At 39.9% G+C, this 15418-nt stretch overlaps 1 protein-coding gene across 3 annotated transcripts; it reads left to right on the forward strand.

The window, feature by feature from the left end:
• The first annotated feature begins 1449 nt into the window (after positions 1–1449).
• UPP1 (uridine phosphorylase 1) lies at positions 1450–13393 on the forward strand. 3 transcript variants are annotated; one of them, XM_059855253.1, is made up of 9 exons: positions 1450–1580; positions 1851–2017; positions 4111–4176; positions 7023–7140; positions 7736–7894; positions 8899–9013; positions 9477–9686; positions 11153–11299; positions 12728–13393. In XM_059855253.1, the coding sequence occupies exons 2-9, from the start codon at positions 2010–2012 to the stop codon at positions 12865–12867; spliced, it is 963 nt and encodes a 320-aa protein (XP_059711236.1). In that variant the 5' UTR covers positions 1450–1580; positions 1851–2009; the 3' UTR covers positions 12868–13393. The 3 variants fall into 3 exon arrangements, with proteins under 3 accessions (XP_059711236.1, XP_059711243.1, XP_059711228.1); XM_059855260.1 differs by lacking the exon at positions 1851–2017 and having other exon boundaries at positions 1466–1580; XM_059855245.1 differs by lacking the exons at positions 1450–1580; positions 1851–2017 and adding an exon at positions 1599–1832.
• The last annotated feature ends 2025 nt before the right edge of the window (positions 13394–15418 follow it).

Below are 15418 nucleotides of genomic sequence, written 5' to 3' on the forward strand. Positions count from 1 at the left end.
TTGACTGTGAAAATGGTTTCTGGTGAGCACAAGGAAGAATACATTTGATTATGACAGACAGCCTTATTTTCCATACCTCAAATTTTCATCCATGCAATATAAAAACCTGAAAACGGACACCGGTTGCACAGTGTTGTTATTACCCCAGTATGCAGCGGTGTGTTTTTCACCCTTCTAAATGACACTAGTATCCTTCCCACTAAAATACAAAATTGAATGAAAACCCAAATACTACACTACAAAACCAGGAAGCTAAAAGGAGATTTAAAGTTTTTAGTGATAACTCAAGAGAGAGCAAAAGTTACTACCAATTATTAGACTCATAGAAATGCATAATTTATTAAACATTTCAGGCAAGGTTAACTATAGTAACCTTATTATATACAAAAAAGCAATTTACATAGATTCTCTTAATATACAGCTGAATGGAAAATGACCTGAAAGTTAAAGCAGACTTTTCACTGGATCCTGAGATGAAGGGGTAGGTAATACTCCTGTTTAAAGGAAAACTTTCTTCCACAGAATTAAACACTCTTCTAAGGTGTTTGTCCACTACTATAGCTTGGAAGTCTTGACAAATATTTAAAGAACAGGAAAATGGAAGATCGATTAGCCATCTGTCCTGTTTCACCCACTAGAAATCTAAATAAGTCTAATCTAAGCTAAACAGGTGACATTTTTCGGAGTTAAGCAATTCCTCTTGCATATTGTTTATGCCTAGAAATGTGTCTGTGTAAGGGATCTCTCTCTCACTTATATTCCCATACAAAGTCCTTTGGTGTGAGACAGGATATGAATAAATTTTACTTTAAATGCCCAATACATGATTTTATAATTAATACATCTCAGCAATGCCTTGTGCTTAATGTGTTTACTGTGCCTTCTTTTCCTGAGGCACAGAAAGTTCTGTACCATGAAGATTTTAGTTGCTCTGTCTCCCAAGTATTCCCTACTCTGACAAACTACAGTGTGGTTCTGGAGGGAAAACTTTTAAACCTGCATTGCAGGATTGTGGTGTTTTCAGTTACTGCACGCTCAATGTTAAATTTACGCTTCCAGTAGCCGAAACAGTCTCTGCTCTTTTCTCGCACCGCATTTGCCGTGTCCACATGCCAATGAGAGCGGGAGCACGGTGTGTGCGCACCGACACACGCAAGGGCAGACTCAGGCACCGAGCCGACTCCGCCATGCTCGGCCGATACCTGCATCTGTATCTGTATCTGTATCTGTATCTGTATCTGTATCTGTATCTGTATCTGTATCTGTATCTGTATCCATGATAAGGTCCTCCCGAACGCCCGTGCCCTTGGCAGCAGCTCTCCTGCCTGTGCCCGGAGCCCCGCGCTCGCCGCACGCCGGCTGCATCCCCGCCAGTCCCGGCATCATGGCCACAGCCGCTCCCTGTGCCCGCCCCGGAACACGGCGCTTCCCGCAGCCTCCCCGGCGCGCAGGGAGTTAACCGTGCCCGGGGCGGGGCCGTGCCGCCGCTGGCGGGAGGTGGCTCGGCCGGGGGCCCCGCAGCCCCTCCGGGAACAGCGAGCCGCCCTCCTCGTTTCCCAGCGGCGGATCCTGCTGCCCCGGTGAGAACCGCGTCCCGCCGTGCGCCCCGGCAGTCTTCGGTCCGCTCCCGGGTGGATGGTGGGATGCCCGCCGCGTCTCTCACCCCCGGTCCGCCGGGGCGGAGAGTGGGTAGGGGAGCGGGGGCGGCGGGCGCAGGCGTGGGTCCGGTCGAGCGCTCGTTTCGGCGGAGCCGCGGAGTCCGGCGGATTGGGCTGCTTGCTCTGTCTGCGGAGCCGGGTGAGCGCTCCGCCAGCAGCGACGGGACCCGCAGGGTAAAATCAATTTTGCAGGGACTTCAGCTTTTCCTGATGATGGACGAACACCGAACCAGAGCTTTCCCCTGCAGAAACCATTGACTGTGGGCTTCTTTCAAAAATGACGGATGGCGGGGGGAAATGAGAGGTGGCAATTATAGTGGATTCTGCATGGGTTTAAAGCACCAGATTTAGATGCTTAGGTGAGATATCAGGAAGAAATCCTTCACTCACTGTCTCACTGAGGATGGTGAGGCACTGAAACAGGTTGCCCAGGGAAGTTGTGGATGCCCCATCCCTGGCAGTGTTAAAGGACAGGCTAGATGAAGCTCTGAGCAATCTGGTTTAGTGAAAGGTGCTCCTGCCCATGGCAGAAGGGTTGGAACCAGGTGATCTTTAGGGTTCCTTCCAACCCAAACCATTCTAGGATGTGCACACACCTTAGAACAGGCTGTGCCCTTTCTTTATCTGAGTCCTGCTGAGAGCACATTATTGTTGAAGGTCAGTTTTAACTTTGACTGAAGAAGACTGCAGTAACTTCTGACATGTCTGTAAAAATTTCCGTTTGGTTAGACAGCGTGAGAGTTTTGTGGTTTTACATTAACTGGTAGCTTTTCAGCTGCTACCTGATTGTTGTCAGTGTCTGCTGTGGGAAAGCTGCTTTATGCTTGCTCCTTCCTTCAATTCCTGCCAAGGCACTACCAGTTGGGTGCTCTTGAGGGAGTAAGGTAGACCTTTGGACTGTCAGAACTTTGTTCTCAGCTTTTTGAAGTGCATTCACTTGTGTACCTGTGTACCTTGTGTACCTGTGGTTACTTAGGTATACCAGAACACTTTAAAATCTTGTGGATGCTTAATACTGTGAACAAGAGCTGAATGAATATCTTTGGTTTATTTTCAGCTATTTTTCTTCTTGCTACATAAAAATCACTTTTCTGTTTCTTCTTCCTAGCTTCTAACTCCTCTTTATCAGGACTCACGGCATTGTAGGAAGAAATTATGTATTTTTCCTGTAATGCGTGTGGTATGTGGTGTTGCCCAGCAGTAGCTGACTATGCTTCATACCAAAATAAGGAAGTGTAGTTGATTATAAATACAACTTTTATACTTCCTCTCCTTGATCATAGATGGTTGCATACTTTTAGTATACCTAGGACCTGCAAATTTGGGTCTATTTAATAAAGGTTGCTATTTTCAATTAAGAAAATTAATTGTCCTTATAAATTTTAATACATTACCATTATTCAGTGGCCTTTAACAGGCAGGTCTCTTGTTTATTTTGTTAGGTTGTGCACTTCATTAGAAAATCACATATGATGTAATTTTGTTGCAAGATCAATTTCTTCCTGTTTCCTTGTGGTGTAATCCTGGGTTTTTTAAGGATTAGAGTCCTGTCTCTGTTATAATCTCTGTGCTGTCAAGCCCTTCCTAATGGAGGGTAGAGCAAAATGTTATGATTCAATACTTCCCATAAGGGCATTCCCAGAAAGTACCAACTTCAGCACGTAGCCTTAGTCACTTCTGAAAATAATAACAAATTAATCATCCTTTAATTATAATTCTGTCCTGGGACCAGCATGAAAGCCTGAGTGATACATTTGTCTATTTAAATGTAAAGAAGAATGCAGCAGGGAGAAGGTTTTGCATATAGGTTAAGGTAATGAATCAGAAAAAAAGGTATTCAGGATAGATGATAAGCTGGAGAGCTGTGGCTTTTTGAAGCCGCGTTTTAGTTTCATGCTCCTTGCTTTATGCTGGAGAAAGAAGTGCTCTTAAGGTCAGTGGGAGGAGTTTAATGAGGAGGATATTATGAGTAAGATGCTGCCTGGACTTGGGTTTAAGGTGTCTGCCAGCTAGAGCTGAGCTGTGGAGACCTGGAGCCAAAGGTGGAAGGGGAGTGAAGCTGGTTCAGCAGTCACTGTTGTTGGGAGGTATGGAGGAAAGAGGGTGAGTTAGCAATGAGACTTGCCTCTCTGTGGCTGGTGAACCTGCAGCTGTTTACCCCACAGAACAGAGGTAGCGGTGAGGTGGGATTTGCTATAGCAAGGCATTAATTTAGGCTTGAGGGTTTGAAAGTGGTGATGGTTAGCTGTAAAAATTGTAGGTGCTCATTTTCCTCCTTTTGCTCCAGTTATAAAAGCTGTAGTGTGGCTGGATTATTTGGGGAATTTATTATTTATGTTAGTTATCATCGATACAGAAGGTTTCTCTCTCTGTTAGTGGTTCCAGCTTTACAGATGGGACTATTCTGATGCACTTATATATATTTTTTTAAAGTTTTTAAGTTTTATTCTAGGTACAAGACATACATGGCTCCTGGTTCCTCAAATGAGAAGAAAACTGATGATGGACAGGCTTCAAAGTAAGATTGACAAATGAATTATTTTGTCCAAGTTTGCACTTAAACTTCCTTCCCAAACTCATTACACACTCATTTAGTTTAAGATAAATTTTATGATAATAGTGCCAAGTATCCAGTAGCAGGTCTTTTGACAATTGGATGCTTTGTTGCTTTACCACACCTATACAGAGGATTTGCTGGCTAGCCATTTGAACTTCTCTCAACAGTGAGTACCTTCAAAGCAGCGTGATGGTTTTATTTATTTTTATTTTAATCCAATGTGCTGCTGAAATGTTGATTTTGGCTGCTGCTTCAAGAGTTCAAACAAATATTGCAGTGTCTTCCTCTAATCCTTACTTTAAGCTTATTTTAGTAAAACCTGCTACATGCTTCTTTTGTCTTTGGATTTGTATTTTGCTTACACCCTTAGCAGTTGTAGGTGCTTTACAACAGCTTTAGGGAAATAAATTTTCTGCTCCTGAGCTTTGCATGCCAAGGATTTTTATCAAGCAAACTTTGCCTCTCCTGTAAATCCATGGCATTGATCCTCTGTACACATAACAATATGCTAGTTTTTATTGCTCATTTTACCTCAGGGTCCAAGTCTGCAATCAGATATGTGGATAAGCTGAGCAAGTTGATAACAGCCCCTCACTGTGTTGAGGCTGTGGGTCAGAGAGTGCTGGTGGTGGGCTGTGAGATGAAAAGGGTGGAATATAGCTACTGATGAAGAAGGATGCTGTGCTTTGGCCAGGCATGAGGACAGTGGTGCTGGCACATATCACATGAATTTCCTTGAACTTTTAATAGAGCTCTCGCCTTTCCCCAATTTATTTCCTGGAGAGAGGCTTTTATTGCCAGTGTTGTTATGAGGAAGGAAATTTTTTTGGTTGCCTGAGGATAGACTGTAAAATGATTTCAAATCATAGCCTGTCCTGTTTGTATGTGACAACCATTCCAATGGACATCAGCACAGCCAGATATTACATCTGCATTAGCTAGTGACCGAGTAAATAAATGTAGAGAGTCCTACAAAACTGAACAGGAATAATTCAGGAGAGGCAGCCTAAAATTCTGCTAATATGAGCTGGTGAATTCCTAGGTTGTCTATGTCTTCATGACAGGCCATAAACCTGCTCTTTAGTTCTCCCAGAGTCAAGCTGGTCTCTTGGAAGGAAGAACAAAGGCAGCCAAAGCCTTTGGTTCCACCTCAGGCAGGATTTGTATGAAGAGAGGCAAATGGAGACCATGGGAGCTGGAAGGGAATTCCTACTGGAGGGGTGAATGGACTGGCTGCCTGGGTGGGCAGCTCTTTCAGTTGCTGAAGGTGATTCTCTGTGGTGGGCAGGGTCAGATAGGTGAGTTGGGATGACACCTCTTTCCTTGGTTGTGCAGCTGTTACTGGATAATTAATGATGCTGGAGAGAGACCATCAGGAGCAGAAGAAATTGCTGTACTCAGAATATCTGGGTTGTAACTATTTGATTTCCAAGGAACAGTTCAGTGACCTCAGCATGGGCATCTTGACAACTGTACACTTCTCTCATCCTGCACAGGCAGATAAGGCATAGGAAGTAATCGAAAGCATAGTTCCTTTCTGCCTTATCTCCTTTCTGAAGGGGCATTAGAAGGCAGATAAGATAAGATAACATAACCTTGTGACCTAGAATTGTCATCTAAAATAGTGCTAAACACCTCTGTTTAGGCTTCAGAGTTGTTCCTGAGTTGTACTAATGATTTTTTGAATGAAGTCCAGGTGGAGTCTTTTCTTTGTCTCCTCTGACAAAGTAGTTTGAATTTGCTGAGCCATGCTGTGCCTCCACTGAGGCTTCATTAAGCTGTTAAATAATCTTCTTGTGTCTGGAAACTATTTACTACTTGATTCCATCTCAGAAATTACTTTGAAGTACTAGCCAGGGTTCTGCTTAAGCTTGTACTTATTGACTAGTCTTTCCAACCTGTTTCAATTCAACTTAAAACATCAAGCACAGAAAGCAGATGTTTTATAAATCATTCAGTTTGTTTAGTTAGTCCAGTGTTGAATTTTCCATGAATGTGATCCCACAGGCCAAGTAGTTCAGGTTTCCCTCCTTGTCCTGTCATTTGCTGTCTCTTCAGACAGATAAATTTCTATTTTTCTTTTAAGATGTATAATTTCTTTACAAGAAGCACTTAGGAAGAAGTGAATTATTTTTACCTCTTCCTCTCTTTTCCCTTTTCTTGAATATTTTTTCTCCTCTATGGTTTTTTCCTTGCTTCAGATCTCTACTTTTCTCTCTTGTTTTTCAGTTCCTCTGTACCCTTGTTATCAGTTTCATGCCATAGGGGTTTTTTTCTCCTGTCTGTATGACAGAGTAAGACAAATTTCCAGAAATCTAGTTTGTGCTTGTCCATAAAGCCAAAATCATCCTATCCTTCTCAGGTGGCTGACAGAGTTTCAGTCAAAACAGAGGTCAAGTTTTGCTTTTCAGCTTTGCTATAGATTGCCTGTATAATATAGTGGGCTATTTATTGACTGTTCCCTGGTCCTGCTCCCATTGCTCTGCTCATCATAAAGACCCACTATGGTACCCAGCTTTAATACTATTTAAGATAATAAGATAAAGATTAGATAAAGATTGCACTGTTGCAAATGCATCTGAACATCTGGGCTTTTCTTCAGCAATTTCATCCTGTGTTACGGAATTTAGAATTTCTTTAACACAATGCACAAGGAAACAAAATAAGGTAGTGCAGACATTTGTACATGTGGTGTTTCCCAACTTTTGACTGCTTGACTTTGAAGAATTGTCATCTGTTCAATGTTTGTATATATTCTATATATTTGTATAGATTCTGTATGTTTCACAATGCTGCTCTCTTGGTAGAGAGAATTTTATTCATCTCTGCAACCCTCACCTGGAGAAAATGAATGAGGACATCCTGTATCATTTTGCTCTTGGGACTGGTACCCATGATTTTCCGACATTGTTTGGGGATGTAAAGGTAAGATGCTTTGCTTTGTTCAGCAAGCCTGAGCTTTCCTGCAGAAGGTGAAAGTGTAGCTGCCTTCAGAATAAGACTAAATGTGTCAGCCTACCAGCGATTGAGGAGTACATGCAAAAGGGGAAAAATTTTGTGGGTTCTTGTCACTTTTGCTATCCAGCAGACCTGAGGGTAATTGTTTTTGACTGTCTCTTTTCATCCAGTAAAAAGGCAAATGCTGTAGGGTCTATTCAGATACCGCTTCTGTTTGTTTGGTCTTCGTATAAATATTTGTCTTTCATTAGTTTAAACTAATGAAACTAATGAAACTATTTTCATTAGGGTGAAGGCATTTGAGTTCTGTCGACAGCTGAGTTTTTTCCATGATTCTTCTTCATGGCATTTTAGAATGACTAAGAGAAGCATATATATATATATATATATATATATATATATATATATATATATATATATATATATATATATATATATCCCCCAGATATATCCCCATATCTGGGGATAAATCTGTGCTAACTGAAGGTGTTTGCATACCCATGTTCTTTGACACATGGGATCCTGCAATTGATTTTGTTTTGTTGAACTCTGTCCACTCCAGTTTGTGTGTGTTGGAGGAAGTCCTTCCCGGATGAAAGCTTTTATCGCCTACATAGCGGAGGAGCTGGGGCTAGGGAGCCCTGGGCGTGACTACCCCAACATCTGCGCGGGCACCGACCGCTACGCCATGTATAAAGTGGGGCCCGTGCTGTCCGTCAGTGTAAGTGCTTCCCTCACCTGACACGGGACACGGGTCAGTTTTGATGCTGTTCAAAGCAGAAAATTTCTTTTAAGTATTTTGCACTGCTAGTCAGGCTGCTCAAAATAGTGCAGTCATTTAATTAAGGATTCCTTTTTAGCCCTTTTTTGTAAGAGGGAAAATCTCCAACGTCTTTGCTCCTTCTTGCATCCCTCTTTCCTCATTGTAGCACTGAGGTGTTGCAGGAATGGCCTTATAGATTTTTTGAGCAGTTACTGTTGCCTCATCCTTGTTCTGTGCCCTGAAATGAGGGGAAAAAAGTCACTTGGTGCATGTGGGGTATTGGAAAAATGTCTGTATCACACCTAGATCTGTGTATCTGCAATGGCACTGTCAAATGTGCTTAAGAGTAGCATTTCATGAGACTGGTGCTGCCAACCCATCTATGCATTTTAAAGAAATTCATAGCTTCAATTTGTAGATAGAATTACATGCCTCAATTGCAATTGCAAAACTGTAGTATTATTTTGAACCCTTTCTTGTGAGCTGTAATTATCAGAATATTGTGCAAGCTAATGTGGATTTATATTTGCTGAATGTTGAGACTAAACCATGGTGTCTGTGTTCTGAAAAAAATTAACTTAACTATTTCCTAGCACTTCAGGTTGGTGAAAAATCAGAGTGGAGTTTTTCTTGTGTTTGGGAAATGCTCCATGATGAAGTGTATTAGTCAGCTATTGGGAAAGGACACTATACTTTTGAGAATGTAAATGTTCTCTAATTCATGTTCTCTGATTTTTAGAAATACTGTATTTCATCCACAGTCTGCCAAAGCTAGTGGGAGTCTATTTGTAGGCCCTTTCAGTATCTTTCTGTAAGCCCAGAAGCTGGGAGTTTTGTGGGAGTGAGTTGGGTGGCATTTGGGAAAACAATATCAGGCGGGAGATAATGTCCAGCTGCTTCTTCCATATATATTTTATGTTGTCTATGTGAATGTGGAGTATTAATTTGTGTTTCCTTTTCAGCATGGCATGGGCATTCCTTCTATTTCAATCATGTTGCACGAGCTGATCAAACTGTTGTATCATGCCAAGTGTTCTGACATAACCATCATTCGTATTGGCACCTCTGGTGGAATAGGTATTTCCCCTCTTGATCTCTTTCTTCCTTTCTGCAAACCAAAGTATCTTTGCAGGAGAGTAAAGCATCTCTCTGCATGTAAGATACTAATGGTCAGAACAGTTTTCCACAGGAGATGCAACATTTTTCTTCTGTAATTTTGAAAGTAAAGGCAACATCTGCTTTTGCATAGGGAAAATGCACTTAAACATCTGATAATGTGAGAAGAAGAATGTTCCTGTCCTGCATGGAAACTATAAGAAAGAAGTGAAAAAGGAAAAATTTTATTCTTCCAGAAATTATTTGTAATAATAAAGTGTAGCAGCTAGGCATGGACAAAACATTCTCTTGGTGGATCCAGAAGCAAAATCCCCACCTTTAAAGGAAGCAGGGCTGGGTCAAGATGTATGTTTTATGTGTCTGGAAACCACTAGTTAACTGCATTGTGAAGACATATCTATTTCCATTTTCTATTTTGCTGCAGGTCTGGAGCCAGGCTCAGTGGTTATAACTAGGCAGTCTGTAGATGCCACCTTCAAGCCTCAGCTGGAACAGGTTGTTCTGGGAAAGACAGTAATTCGCAGCACCAACCTGGATGAACAGCTGGCTAAGGAGCTGATGCAGTGCAGTAAAGAAATCGGTCAGTTCAATACAGTCATTGGAAACACCATGTGCACTTTGGATTTCTATGAAGGTAAGGCTGGTGATAGACTAACAGAAGAATATTGGTAAGCAGCAATAGATAAGTATTGAATAATATATTAACATTAAGCTTCCAGTTCACTAACAGATTGTGTTCCCTACTCTGGCTTGTCTCACAAATCTCAAGTAATCTATTTTTCATCTATGTAAAATCAAGAATTGTACTTAGCAGTTGGCTGCATCAAACTTGTAATTTTGGTGAGATCTCTCCTCAGCTTTAATAGATCCTCTGAAGTATATATAGTATACTATACACTTCTCATGTACCTGTCAGGTATATTTGTCACAAAATTTTGTGATTTGTTGAAGCGTCTTAGGGGATTAGAGGAGTGGGAATTACTTGTGACTTGTTTAGGGTTGATTTTCTTTTCACTGGTTAAGTACCTAAAGTAAATATTTTATGAAGAAAAGGTTGGAACTTGTTTCAGTTTGAGCAAAGCAGTGACCAGACAACCAAAGATAATATTTTGCTGAGTTGTGTCAGTGCTGCTATGTAGGAGACATAAATAGGCAAGGCCTATTTTGGATAAACATACAGGCATTCATGTGCTTTTCTGATCTCCCAAATCTAGATGTTCATGCAGAAACACCTTTCAAACATTGTGAAAACAGAATCTTAGTGGCACCTCATCCCACTTTCTCTGTCTGTTGCTGAGTAGGTGACAAATGATCTTCATCGTAGTGCTCCAGCTTGGGCAGAAGCACACAGTGTCAGTTTGTGTGTCTCAGGCACCAACCACAGGTGCAACCAACACCTAAAAAAGTGCCAGGGATGTTTTCAACTCATACAGCAAAAGCTGAGAACAGGATTGAGGACATTAATTTAGGAGTAGATCTCCCAAACCCCAGAAGAGACTGAGTAAAATACAGTGTATTCTGAGTCTAGTGTACTTAGCCTGCTGCTGTCTTGTCTGTAGATGATGTTCTTGAAAAATTTGAGTAAAATTTTTCTCAAAATTTACAACAGTATTAGCTAGTTAGCTTAAGAGATTGTACATCTCTTACCTTAGAAAGTCTGTAAGTAATAAAATGTTCATCCTTTTAAGGTAGAAACAGGAAAGCATTTTTAAGCCTGGTGGTTTTTTTAGACAGTAATTGAACATATTAAAAATGCAGCTCTTCCATAAAACTTAAAGTTTCTTGTGGAATTTTGGTACTTGTTGTACGTGTGGGAATGTACAACATACATTTTCCTGTTTGTGAATTTGAGAATTGAAGCTGAAGAAGACTAATTAAGTTACATGATTTACCAATTACCATTAAGTTACCATGATTATAAAGAATACAAATAATATGTGTACGCTCTAGCAATAGCTAAGAATGACTTTGCCTTGTCTTTTGCACAAAAATAAAGAGTAGTAGTAAAAGCTGAGCACTGTATGGAGGAGACTGTAATAACTGGGTGTTTTCAAAGTTGAATTTGGTTTGTGACTTCATCACTCTGAAATTACTTTCTAGGACAGGGCAGGTTGGATGGTGCAATCTGCTTATATGATGAAGAAGAAAAGCTGCAATATTTGAAGAATGCTTATGAGTCTGGTGTGAGAAACATCGAGATGGAGTCTTCTGTATTTGCTGCAATGTGTAATCTAAGCTGTGTCAAAGGTAAACTAACTTAGTCACTTTATCCTAGCTTTAGGAAATTTTCTGTATTACAGGGGGTTTGTGGCTAAAAACTGCAAAGGAATTTTAACATACCTTCTGCACATATACATATATATAAAAGATATTTCTGCTTATAATTTTGTTGCTATCATTTTTTGATTTGTGTCAGTTTTGTCAAAACTTATCATAATTCCTCATGCAGCTTTTACACAGTTTACTTCTGTCATTTGCTATTCCAGCCCATGGCAACCATGTAAATCATTAAAGTACCTAATTACCCTATGGCATTAATTTGTTTTTTCCAGTTAGCTTTTGAAGTTTACAGAAAGAAACTGCTTAGTTCAAGCAATCAGGTGGTCAGTTCTGTACATATGTAACTATACTCAGTTTTTATACTTTCATATCAAATGGAACATAAAATTGTTTTCTGTTGACTTAAGACTATGATTCTTAAACAGTTGAGGATTTTTAGTAGCATCATGAATAAACTGTCCCAAATCACAAAATTAGTTAGTTTTTTTTATGCATGCTAAATAAAAAAGGGAAATTAAAAATAATGTAATACAGTGTCTTTCTTCTTATTATATTAACTGTCTTCTCTCACTTTCCTTAGCAAGGAATATGCTGATTTAAAACACTGATGTTTCTCAAACTCCTTTAAGCTCGAGGAAGTCAAATGATGAAATATAAGCAAAAAGGCCAATGGTTATATCAAACACATTGAGTTCTTACTGGCTTGAAAGGGATTAAAAATCCAACCAGTACTATCCCTGAGCAGTTCAGGAGGCCTTTTGCTGTCTCTGCTTTGTAGGTCTCTAATATGTATTTACTGTTTGTGCTCTGCAAATTGCCTCTGGCAGAAACCCCAGACAGAGCAGAGTTATAGGGTTGAGTGACAGACCTGAGCTTGAGTGAAAGGAGGGGTTTTGCCTTTGGGGCTCTGATGACTGAAAGACAGCATGTGAACCTGAGATGATCCTTGGTGTACTCATGTTCTTGCAGTGTTCCCTGTCCATGAATGTGGAGGCAGCTTATCTCCTGCTTCCTGAGGGATGGCACCTACAGCACAGGCACTCAGTGCAGGACTGTGGCACTGCTAGAGCCCTGTGTCAGGTGCTTCCTACCAGGCATGTCCTGGGTACTTGTGAAATATACTTCCTATCAAGGAAAACATAAGAATCATGATATAACAATGTGTCTGCAGCTACCTGAGATCTCTGACTTTATTAGTGTAGCAAGCAGTTCCCTCAAACGATTTCTACCACAGCATGCTAGTCTGCTAGCATCTCCTAGTATTGCACACTCTTTTTTTTGGGTTTACTGTCTCTTGTATTTCTGTTCTTTTAGTGATTTGCTTACATGTTTATGCTTTTGGACTGTAAAACGTAAGAGTGTCATTCCTAACTAATGCTATCTTTTAATTTCTAGCTGCTGTAGTGTGTGTCACTCTTCTGAATCGACTTGAAGGGGATCAAATCACCAGCCCACATGATGTCCTTGTGGAGTACCAGCAGAGGCCGCAGAAGTTAGTGGGATATTTCATTAAGAAAAGTCTTGGGAAAGTATGAAATATCCATCTCATATTTTAGAGAAGGCCCTTGTACAGATCTGGTCATGGTTATGACTTCTGTGTACAGGTCTTTTGCCTCAGAGTAACTTACAGCATTCCGTGTGTCAGTGGAAGTTAATCATTTATGTCACTGTTCTTTGGGAACTGAATGTGCTGAAGGACTTCACTTAAGTTTTTATTAGTTATGCATTGCTGGATAGAAAACTCACTTTTCTGTGAATTGGAAAGTGGATCTTTTGTGAAGGACAAGGCTGTGATAATACATGAAGAAGCTTTATTTATCTCTACTGTAAGAGAAAAACAAGAGAGAAAATCAAACTTTATGGCCAAGTACTTGCATACCAGCAAATTAACTTAAAAATTTGAATAATTTTCTTGTTGTTATAAAAAATTATATAAGTTATAACTGTCTTTGTTGCTTCACTTGTAAATAAAACTTAAAGTGAATGCAGTTTATTTTTTCTGCAGACTTTGACAAATAAACAATACTATTTTCATATATTAAAATTTAATGAAATTGCAAAGTGTGGGACTGAAGTTTCTAAGCATTAAGGACTTGACACTGAGCTGTTGAATAGCTGTACTGCCTAGATACTGATCCAGCAATATTTTAACTAAAGAATTGAATCAATACCCAGGAAATATTTATGCATTAAGTGATTTTGGATTGAGGTACTAGGAATCTTTTGCTGAAAAAAGACTCCTGCTTATGAAGAGGAACCAAAGGTATTTGGGAGATGCACAACACGTTCACAGGCCTGTATTATGGCAGCTCTTTTTTCTCCTTGCTTTTACTTAGTTTCTTTTTTTTTTTTTTTTTTAATTGGTATTCCTCTCTATTCTCAGGTTGTAACACTTACTGTTGCAATGGTTCCCAGTTCTTCTGAAGAACTGGAGTATACCTCTTAGTGGTACATGCCATCAAAACCTTTTCTGTAATTGCAGTTTTTCCACTAACATTGGCCTAAGTGGTTTTTTTTTTTTTTTAATCATATTCCTTGCTGCTTTGCTGCTGTAGTTTGAATGTAAATATGTGGTCAGTTAAAGGAAATGCATCTATCTCTTTTTCTTTTTTATTTTTTTTTTTCCTTCTTTCTACTGCAGTGGGGGATGTTCCAGTCCTAGCAGGGGTCACTAGTCAAAAAGTCTGAATAGCTCTCAGAACAGCTATGGCTCACCCAGCAAAATGAGATTTTTTTTGGTGAGGATTGCAGTCTGCAATGCTGTTAACAGGCACAAGAATTAGAACTATAAGAGAAGGACGTTAGCAGTAGGCACAGTCACCAAGTGACAGAGACTGGAAACAATGTGACGAAAACATTAAAAAAGAAGGGTGACTCATGAACAGGAAATTGCAAAGGAAGATCACTCTCCCTAAATGTGATGAGTCTTTAAGCTGGAATACATATTAGTAACTTTTACAAAGTTACAATCTAGTCTTCTGTTAATTTTAAAGCCACATTTTCTTATTTATGATCAGGATATACAGTGAAGGTAATTTTTCAGAGAAAATCTTTTTTTCCCTAAGCTTAAGGCAAGGAGAGAAGTGGCAATGGCTCCACATTTTGTTTGAACAGTTTCCAGTTTGTTTAAAAAAAAAAAAAAATGTCTGTGTTTAACTATTCCTGGTGCTTGCCTAGGCATCGTGTGAAGCCTGTGAGGCCCTTTGGGAAACATGCAACAAAGCACATCTTTTTCCTTCAAGATCCTGTTCTCAAAACAGCAACAAGGAGATTAAAACAAGATCATGTCAGTGCGTGCTGCATTTTACAATGAAGGAAATCTTACACCAAATTGACTGGTATAGGTTTGGAGGAGACAGTTTGCTGTTGTATAAGAAATACTTAATAAGAAATACCTAAAGAGATGAGAAAATGCTTTACCTAGAAAACATACAAGGTGACTCTGTGAAGCGCTGGGGAAGCATATTGTTACAGTTGTCCTGGAGGTATGAATATAAAATTATGTGATCTGTCTTTTCAGAATGACAGAATGAATCTGGAAACTTGTTAAAAAGAATTATTTTAATAGTGTGTGCTGTCAAATGAAACCAAAAAGTTTTTGTATTTACAGTGAAATAATGCAGGCACTTCTATTCTGAGAACTCATATGAAAACTCTTATGTACTAGCTGCTAAAATATAAATGGTCTTGTCGCCTGGCCAAGCTGGAGATAAGGGTCATGCATTCATGGAATGAGGCAACTATTGTATTAAATCAATAGCCAAGACCCTGGCAGAAGCCTCTGAATGATGAGCCATTAACCTTTTGCCTGTATGTCCTCCCTTCTTCCCACTGTTCCTTAGGACAGTGTACATCTCTTTCTGCTAAAAGATTTACTCCTGTGCTTCCTACCAGATGGAGTAAAGGGGCATACAAAAGCTTAAAATTAGAAGTCAAAGGATACCAAGTATCCTCTTGTTTCTGTTGTACCCCTCCTCTGATGCTTCCTTCCTAATGCAAGAGGTCACTCTACAAACACATCTGACATGCAATAAAATACCTTTCCTGACTTCAGGGGAAACTTTCCTGACTTCAGAATGTTACCCT

This window comes from Haemorhous mexicanus, chromosome 1 (assembly GCF_027477595.1).
Source record: "Haemorhous mexicanus isolate bHaeMex1 chromosome 1, bHaeMex1.pri, whole genome shotgun sequence".
In the NCBI taxonomy this organism is placed as follows: domain Eukaryota; kingdom Metazoa; phylum Chordata; class Aves; order Passeriformes; family Fringillidae; genus Haemorhous; species Haemorhous mexicanus.

Bases quoted from the DNA above. Each gene is read 5' to 3' on its own strand.
- UPP1 (XM_059855245.1), top strand. From the start codon at position 1,636: ATGGTGGGATGCCCGCCGCGTCTCTCACCCCCGGTCCGCCGGGGCGGA. The intron at 7,895-8,898 runs GTAAGTGCTTCC...TTTCCTTTTCAG, and splicing joins GGCCCGTGCTGTCCGTCAGT to CATGGCATGGGCATTCCTTC. The intron at 11,300-12,727 runs GTAAACTAACTT...TTTAATTTCTAG, and splicing joins TAATCTAAGCTGTGTCAAAG to CTGCTGTAGTGTGTGTCACT.